Source organism: Clupea harengus, chromosome 7, assembly GCF_900700415.2.
Source record: "Clupea harengus chromosome 7, Ch_v2.0.2, whole genome shotgun sequence".
Classification (NCBI taxonomy): Eukaryota; Metazoa; Chordata; class Actinopteri; order Clupeiformes; family Clupeidae; genus Clupea; species Clupea harengus.
In genome coordinates, this window is record NC_045158.1 from 29,909,756 (window position 1) to 29,919,706 (window position 9,951).

Genomic DNA, 9,951 nt, shown 5'->3' on the forward strand with positions numbered 1-9,951 from the left:
AGAGGCCTTCCCTGACTTCCCTTCCTACTGGCCTACATGTTAGTCTGGGTAGGTAGAAGTTGTCAACAGACACCGTGTTTTATAACTTAAAATCCAATCTCATACATGAATTGTTCTTTTATCTACTGAAAGTGACTGACATGTTTTCTGTGTTGATAAGATAGCTGCATTTCTGAAATTCCCAATCGAGTTTGTTAAAAAAAAAAAACATTTTCAAGATTAATTGATTTTTCACGTGCTTATCAGCCAGGTGCAGTCTGCTTGAGTCAGGGAAAGCCCGCCATGATTTTAAGCAAGTGAACGAGACCAACGATATTTAGGTTGGAACTGTTTCTGAAAACATTATTGATATTTAGGTTGGAACTGTTTCTGAAAACATTATTGAATACACTATGTATTATATATATATATATAATACCGGTATATATATATATTATTAGATAATGATGTCTTTGCTTGTACTGAGGCAAAACAGGCATGTTTGTGATAGAAGCCCAAGAATTGTCCTATTAGAATAATTGTTTACTACTCATGACGAATAACTTGTGATCAAAGGTTACTTGTCTTGTCTTGTCTTGACTTGTCTTGTCCTCCATTTTGGTAACAAAACGCTGTGAGTTGCACACGATGACTAGTGTAAACTCACGAATCACAATGACTACACACACTGTACAACCACTGTAGCATATATATTTATCCCTGCACTTCTTGCACTCTCCACTTCTTCTTTGCACTATTGTTTCACAGCTACTGTATATAGCCATTCCACCTTGTATATATTTCTTAAACTTCTAAGACCATTGCACTGTTGCACTGTTTGTTTTGTATTGTATTGTGTTGTAATGTATATTTTGTGTAAGCACATTGAGAGCCACCTTACTTCACCAAGTCAAATTCCTTGTTTGTGCAAACTTACTTGGCCAATAAAACCTGATTCTGATTCTGACTAGTGTAAACACAATGAGTAGTGTAAACTCACGAAGCACGATGACTAGTGTAAACTCACGAGGCACAAGTGATTGCCATTAGTCTCAGTGAGCATCTTCAGAGGTTCCCACATCAGAGTCAAGTTCTGCACATAGATCCACAAATACTTCAGATACTTGAATCACTCATGTTGTGCAATGGATTGGTCAAACCCAGCAAACGGATGGACGTGTGTGCAGATCCTGTCTTGTGTGATTTGACATATGCTACCTTTAATTGTGGACATGCTAAATTACAAAATAATGTTGCCATGGTTTGTCAATATGGAGAAGTGAAAATTCATGTGTGTGGGGTTAAAGTTCATGTAGAAATCCCCTCCAGCCAGTCAGCTCACAAGCATTCAGTGACTTGAGCGGGAAAGATACGGAAGCGCTTTGGCAAAGATGCAGAGACAGTCAAAAGCAGCATTACAGAAATGGTTGATGACTTGACTTCATCTTGCAGAGGATGTGTGGATAGATCAGTAATGGTTGATGACTTGACTTCATCGTGCAGAGGATGTGTGGATAGCTCCTCTCTTTCAACTAAAGGTTTCGACCATGTCCATTGGCTACAGCTTGCAGGTGAGTATAACTGTCCGTGCAAAGCAGAAGCAAAATATATTTATTTACATTTACATTTAGTCATTTAGCAGACGCTTTTGTCCAAAGCGACGTACAAGGGAGAGAACAGTCAAGCTACGAGCAATAGAGACCTAGTGTAACAATAAATACTATTTAACACAAGAAAAAGAAAAAAAAAGTTAAGTTACTTTTTTTTAAAAAGTGCAAATTAAGTACTAGTAGAAGTGCAAGTTAGGAATGTATGACCTTTCTGGGCTTGGAGACAACATTTCAACAAGACAACATTGCTCAAATGTCATCTACCCTTAAAGACCATAAATGTGCCACATGGTGAAATCTGATTTGAGTTCTGATTCTGGTTGGGAATCTAAGCTCCTGCCCCTTTGATTGGCTGAAGAAAGTTGTTTTAAAATAAAATGTACCTGAACATCAGTCTGATTGCTGTAGGTCTGCCTGGCGCCCACCCCCCCTTCCCTAGAGGAGAAATGTATATTAGCCTATATAACAGCTAGGCTATATGTAGCCGGGACGGCCTCGCGGCGATGGAAAAGAAGTGGAGGCAGTGTCTCGGATGGTTTGTAGACCAATGGCCAATGTTTAATGTCCGGTAGTATAGGCAAACACGCCAGAATGGAGAAAAACAAAAGAAACAAAAACTCCACACAATAATTCTTAACAAATAAATAGGTCCCTAACAATTCAGCTCCAAACCTGCATAGTAACTCTCAACAATCGTGAGTCAACTTTAGCACTTGGTCGCTCTCCAAACTAAACCAGTTACCTTCGACGTCAAAAAGGGGTGGGAAGTTGTTTCCCCTCAGACTCATCTCTCGACACCTGTTCTGCGCTGGCATTTTATTTAGCCGGCCTGAACCATTGCACATATCACGGAAATCAATTACTAAACCATATCCATATTCCGACTTACTCTCAATCACATACATAGCCGGGTTACCCCATAGACAATCATATTATATAAATACATAGCACACTATTTAGCGCAATAGTTATCACACATTACACACACCCCTCTTATCCCACTCCCTTGGCGTGGGCACGTCTGACGGCCCGAGAGTAGAAAGGTCCTTCCTGACTTCCGATCGGGTCGTCCCTTTGTGTCCTGCCTTAGGAAGTCAATGATCCACCGCAGAGAACGCACCCCGTTACTGTCCAGCCCCGTACAAGGCCTGCCACGCGCCGAAGGGACTGCTCTTCAATCACCGTATGTCTGCGGTGTGTGTCTTCACGGATGCCGTCCTAATCGCGGGGAAATCTGCGTGTTGTGTTCGTGTGTAAATAAACTGTGTGCTCGTAGCTGTGTTGTCTAGTGTGTTTGTTTTCACCGTGGAATGCATTACGGCTGTGGTAACGGGCAGCCGCACCGTTACACTATACATATAAATACTGTATAAGTAGGCAACTTTAAAAACGTCGCCAACTTGCATGGCAAATCAATGTGAACAAGTCATTGTGAATTAAAATGTGTTGTTGCTTGGAATTAACGTTCTATAGGCTACGTGTCTTTATTCCTGACAAAACATTTCCAATGTGGGTAAGTATCCAAAATATGACTGACTTGTGTTTTACAGCACAAAACTTTGTAAGCTTGTAACCCTTTTAATACATAATTATATATATATATATATATATTATATATATTACAGCCATTAATTTTGCTCGAATACAAGAATGTGTACGAACTCTGTTTTAAAACAAATAGTTCCTGCAAATATTCAAGTGGTCTTTTGTTGAACTTAAAATAGGCTGATCAGCACAGTGAACGCGTGCACTGGCTGGGCGGAAGAGGAGAGGGAGGGCGTGGCTCACCAGACGTAGACGCTGGTCATACGCGTCATGCACGTATTCCATGGGGGGGAGAGTAGGAAGGTTAAAAAGCCGCTCTTCCCGATCGTCGACCCTGCCTAGTCTTGGCGTTTCGCTGTTGCTGCCGATCGCTACATCGTCTGTCTTCTGCCTTAAACATCCTCTTGGTGTTTTAGTTATTGCTGAACGATGGCAACCATAAGAGCGCTAAGGAAACTGTGCCAACTTGCTCATCACCAGACGTGTAGTCTTCATGTGTCCGCTTCAAGGTAAGCTGTCCCAAACAGCTGTGTTTTTGCCGACCGGTCTCTGAACATAGGCCGGTCTCGCATTATTCAATGGTCAATGACATTTTGATAACTAACCGTCTTGTTTTTTGTTCTATCATCGATTAAGGCGTTAGACCACGTTGCTATGCAACGTTCAGTGACTTATCTGGCTCGCAAACCTTTATCAGGAACTGCTGTGGTTGATAAACCGAGTCAGTCTGAAGCCGGTCTCTGTAGAGTCACATGTGCTATCATTCTGTTGCTAGTTTTAGAACATTTAGAAATCTCAGTGATTGGACAAACAATAGTAAATATATTGTTAGTATTTCATATAAGGGTTGTCTTTCTTATGTAACACCCGGAACGGGAGTGTGTGCTATAATGGACATTTTGACACAAAAAAAAAGCGTAAAGCGCCCTCGTGCGGCGTCACTGGTAACCGTACACTGCCGTGCATCGGATGATGAAATCGTCCCGCACACTTGCATTGCCCATAGAAGCCCCTCTGGCGAACAGGCTCCAGCGGGGTTGCGTTGGGGTGCGGGGTGGGGGGGGGGGCTTCATCCGTGGGAAAGAGCCCAGATGCGTTAACCTGCTACCGTATCGCTATGATTAGAAACTGGTTTGATACAATTAAGCACATGCTGGTTTTATGTGTAACACACCATCCGGCACCACGGCGCGTATTGCACTGAAATTGGATAAACTCGATTTCTAGTAGCACGCAACCACTCTCGTGAACTTTATGCACATGTCAGGCTTCGTTGCGATCAATTATCTAGATCCCTCGGCTCTTTGGGAAGGAATACGGAAGTGTTGTTAAAGGGTTGGATATACGTCGGAACTATTAACTAAGGACATGTTGCTTATCCCTGCATTCAGTTACTTTTAGAGGTTGCGGTTCATTCTAAACCGAGTGGGAACTGGGCAGCGGCTCGCAGTCAAATGTTTGAACGTCACCTGTAGCTTTTGGTGGACAACATTGAAAAGTTGAGAGGCGCACTGGGTGCCCCTTTTGTCTCCCGTGCCAAACTGCCCTGGATTCTTGTAGGCACTTTTCGCCTCGCAAAACCCCATTACATCACTCCTGATGCCTCATTAAACCCCAATAAGGGATGTTATGTAAGAACGTTCTCGCTTTCGAGATGTTTAAAAAGGGGTTGCGTGCGTGTAACACACTGTCGGCGCTGCGCGCTTCCTCCGAGACTGATTTTCAGTGCCATGAAGAGTTTGCATCATATATCTCAAACACTCTGGTTTCCATAATCCCACATTAATCAAACACTGCGTTTGCCGAGCAGGACGGCTCGAAACAAGTAGCTGGGTTTCCACCCAACTCATTCGCATATTGCAAGCGCATTCATGATGGTTTGGAGAAAGAGAATGTCAGTCCGTGCACTGTCCACAAATAAATGAGGGGTCTAAGGGGTCTGGTATAGTGTTTTCCTTAAATTTCTAACCATGACAGTGGTACAGTGGTAGAGAAGTCGTTTAGTAATCAGAAGGTTGCTAGTTCGATTCCCTGTCGAAGCATTCCCTGTCGAAGCATCTGCTAAATGACAAAATGTAAATGTAATGATTGATCGAACTGAGTAATGAAATGTGAAAATACAGGCCCCTCTAAAATGTAAAAGTCTCACTGAACTCCCCTGGTATACCTATCCAGCTTGTCTTATGCCAGGGGCCCAGGGTTTTTCTTTAGTAATGCCAGTCTGTGTTTGGCCCTATTAATAGACAGCATGGCACAACATCAGCCTGAACCATCCAAAACCGATGGCGATATGACACTGTCCTGGCCCACTGCTGCCAGAGAACATCTTGTGATTGTGACAACTGACTGCAACTTGGAAACAGCAATCAGACCTAATGTAAACTACTGTTGTGACTTGTTGTTATTTGTTAGTCCATTAGTTATATGCCTAAGTAAGTAACAACAAATTAACACTTTTAACAACTTTTAACAAATTAAAGTTGACTCTCAAAGTACTTGACCAAAGTTGCTCAGATTAGTAATCCTCATCATCATCATCATCATCATCATCATCATGACTCCAATAGCTGATGTTTATTTCAGCAAGGCTGTGTGTTCCCTAGCTCAGCGTTAAGAGCTCCATGGCTGAGTCTGGCTTTTGAAGCTGATCTGTTGACCCTCTGCCCTTTGACCTTTGACCCTGCAGACAGGCAGCAGTTGTGATCTCGGGCAGGAAGCTGGCGCGGCAGATCCGGGAAGAGGCGCAGGCAGACGTGGAGGAATGGGTCGCCGCCGGCAACCGACGGCCTCACCTCAGCGTGCTGCTAGTGGGGGACAACCCAGCCAGCCACTCGTACGTGCTCAACAAGACTAGAGCCGCAGCTGACGTGGGTAAGAACACACACACACACACACACACACACACACACAGCCACTCGTACGTGCTCAACAAGACTAGAGCCGCGGCTGACGTGGGTAAGAACACACACACACACACACACACACACACACACACACACACACACACACACACACACACACACACACACACAGCCACTCGTACGTGCTCAACAAGACTAGAGCCGCAGCTGACGTGGGTAAGAACACACACACACACACACACACACACAGCCACACACACACACACACACACACACACACACACTGACACTCACACTCACACACAGCCACTCGTACGTGCTCAACAAGACTAGAGCCGCGGCTGACGTGGGTAAGAACACACACACACACACACACTCACACACACACGCACACACACACACTCACACACAGCCACTCGTACGTGCTCAACAAGACTAGAGCCGCGGCTGACGTGGGTAAGAACACACACACACACACACACACACACACACACACACACACACACTCACACACAGCCACTCGTACGTGCTCAACAAGACTAGAGCCGCAGCTGACGTGGGTAAGAACACACACTCTCACACACACACTGACACTCACACTCACACACAGCCACTCGTACATGCTCAACAAGACTAGAGCCGCAGCTGACGTGGGTAAGAACTCACACACTCACACTCACACACACACACACACACACAGTCACAGGCCAAACATCACGTGGTCTCAACCAGAGATGCTAGACCGGTTGTGCAGGCAAATTAGATTTGTTTGAGCATGTCACCAGTCTCGCCTTGAACCTGTTCATCTCAGGAAGGTGAAGTAAGGTGAACGAGGCACACCACACAGGGAGTACAGTGATCGAATAGGATATACTGACTGCAGATGATATTGTTTTGTGACATGTTGTCCACCAGTTTGACAAGTTCAAGTCCAGTGTGGTCCTTTGTGGTGTGTGTGTGTGGTGTGTATACCCTCCTGTGTGGTGTGTATACCCTCTTAATTTGGTCCAGTTTGAAATAGCAAGTGGGTTTGTTTTAGAAAGTCAAATATTGCAGCGCAGTCATGACGTATGGAAGCATACACTAACTCACACACACTCAAACACACACACACACACATTCAGTCATGGTGTATGGAAGATGACTCTGTACCACACTAGCAGTCATGGTGGATGGAAAATTACTCCGTACCACACTATTCCCAACATGTCCGTCACACAGACATATTTGAATACATGCTTGCCACAGCTGGTTAGAATGTGAACCTTATTAACCTATTAGTCATGCCATATCATTTCCAAATACGCCCATTTCCTTTAACTGTCTGTATACCTGTGGAATGACATTCTTAACTGAGCACTTAGCAGGTTGACACACACACACACACACACACACACACACACATATATTTCATAAACTGTGATGTGTTATTGTCAATTTACTACATTTTGTAATAGCATTCAGCTGGTGCTTTTATTCTCAGAGCTTGTGAAATCATATGGCCTAAACCATTTCTGCTCTTTCACAGCTCAGTCTGAGGTCTTAGGTCAGGTTGTACTAGAAGTTTAGCCGTACATAAAACCATGAACCATGAAAACGTTTGAAGGCACTCTCTTCAGAACTGTTTTATCACCAGACTAAGGTGTGTGTGTGTGTGTGTGTGTGTGGGGGGGGGGTGTGTGTGTGTGTGTGTGGGGGGGGGGGTGTGTGACTGTGTGTGACTGTGTGTGACTGTGTGTGTGTGTGTGTGTGTGTGACTGCACATCCACTGCTGTCCAATGCTCGAGAAGAACAACAAACCCCAAATAGCATGCCGTTAATAACACCAGACGTCACCGTGAACCATTTAGCTTTACCCCCCCCCCCCCCCCCCCCCCACCCACTGGAGCTAAAGTAGACCATGTGCAAGAGCAATGTTTTTGGGGTGGCTTATCAGGTCCGCCATGTTTGGGTGAGTCAGAGGTGTCAGATGGACGCCCTAGCCTAGTAGATAAGTGAAATACCAGTACTTTGAGCTTCAGTAGTTAGTTTACATTTACATTTAGTCATTTAGCAGACGCTTTTATCCAAAGCGACTTACATATGTGCGACTTACAATGTATACACATTTTACATTTACACTGATGGCACACTGCACATCAGGAGCAATTAGGGGTTCAGTGTCTTGCTCAAGGACGCTTCGACAGGGAATCGAACTAGCAACCTTCTGATTACTAAACGACTTCTGTACCACTGTCGCCCCAGTTTAGCAGTTGGTTGCATTCTGAATTGTAACAGAAAAGGCCATTTTTAGATGAAGGCAAGCATCCAGTAATCTAACAGCCGATTGGTTGTCCCTCTCTCAGGCATCAGCAGTGAGACAAGCATCCAGTAATCTAACAGCTGATTGGTTGTGTCTCTCTCAGGCATCAGCAGTGAGACAAGCATCCAGTAATCTAACAGCTGATTGGTTGTGTCTCTCTCAGGCATCAGCAGTGAGACCATCCTGAAGCCGTCCAGTAATCTAACAGCTGATTGCTTGTGTCTCTCTCAGGCATCAGCAGTGAGACCATCCTGAAGCCGTCCAGTAATCTAACAGCCGATTGGTTGTGTCTCTCTCAGGCATCAGCAGTGAGACAAGCATACAGTAATCTAACAGCTGATTGGTTGTGTCTCTCTCAGGCATCAGCAGTGAGACCATCCTGAAGCCGTCCAGTAATCTAACAGCTGATTGGTTGTGTCTCTCTCAGGCATCAGCAGTGAGACCATCCTGAAGCCGTCCAGCACCAGCGAGGAGGAGCTGCTGGATCTCATCCACAAACTCAACTTTGATCACAGAGTGGACGGCCTGCTGGTACAGCTGCCACTGCCTGGTGAGCACACATACACACACACACACACACACTCACACTCACACTCACACTCACACTCACACTCACACTCACACTCACACTCACACTCACACTCACACTCTCACACACACACACTCACACACACACTCACACTCACACACACATACACACTCACACTCACACTCACACACACACACACACACACATATATACACTCACACACACACACATACACACACACACACACACTCACACACACACACATACACTCACACACACCGAAAAGCATGCATGCATACCTTTTGAACAATGTTTTCACATACATACAATTAAAGTTGCCTAACTCACTTGTTTACAATGCACAGCCCATTGTCCTTCTAAAGACGCTATGCTCAGTCCCCCCCCCCCCCCCCCCCCTCCCCAGCCCGTACCATGTGACACACCATGTGACACACCATGTGACACACCACCAGGCATCGCTAGGATGCACTGCGGTCCAGCGCTGAAATGTCCGAAGAGTGAAGGGGAAAACAGCTGAGCTTCCTGCTTGGCAGTACTCTGAGCAAACACTTTTGTTCTTGGCACTTTGCATGCGTTAGACACAATGTTCGAACTGTGTTATGTTGGGTATCTTTCCAGTGTGTCACTTACAGCAGTCTGCCACCTCCAGCTTAGCCGCCCAATCACTGCCCTGTATCACGTATCATGTCTCTCCATGTTCCTGAGAAGCGCAGCTATTTTTGACCACTTGGCTCACATGGTCCCCTCTCCTGTTTACTACCTCTCCCTCTCCCTCTCTGCCTCTCCCTCTCTCTGTCTCTCTCCCTCTCTCCCTCTCTCCCTCTCTGTCTCACTCCATCTCTGCCTCTCTCACTCTGTCTCTCTCTGTCTCTCTCCCTCTCTGTGTAACGCTGTGTGTGTGTGTCTTTCCCCCGTCTCCCAAACAGAGCACATCGATGAGCGGCGTGTGTGTAACGCCGTGTGTCCTGATAAAGACGTGGACGGCTTCCACGTGGTGAATGTAGGCCGGATGTGCCTGGATCAGTCCACCATGCTGCCCGCCACCCCCTGGGGAGTCATGGAGATCATCAAGCGCACCGGTGAGGGCCGTCACGTTGACCTTTG

At 45.5% G+C, this 9,951-nt stretch overlaps 1 protein-coding gene across 1 annotated transcript in view; it reads left to right on the forward strand.

Moving 5' to 3' along the window:
- The first annotated feature begins 3,402 nt into the window (after positions 1-3,402).
- The window catches only part of mthfd2 (methylenetetrahydrofolate dehydrogenase (NADP+ dependent) 2, methenyltetrahydrofolate cyclohydrolase), a 10,867-nt gene continuing 4,318 nt past the window's right edge, over positions 3,403-9,951 (forward strand). Inside the window, exons 1-4 of the mRNA XM_031571100.2 lie at positions 3,403-3,643; positions 5,821-6,005; positions 8,725-8,847; positions 9,774-9,926. Of these exons, the coding sequence (XP_031426960.1) occupies positions 3,564-3,643; positions 5,821-6,005; positions 8,725-8,847; positions 9,774-9,926 (541 nt within the window). The 5' untranslated portion in view covers positions 3,403-3,563. The remainder of the gene's footprint in view (positions 3,644-5,820; positions 6,006-8,724; positions 8,848-9,773; positions 9,927-9,951) is intronic.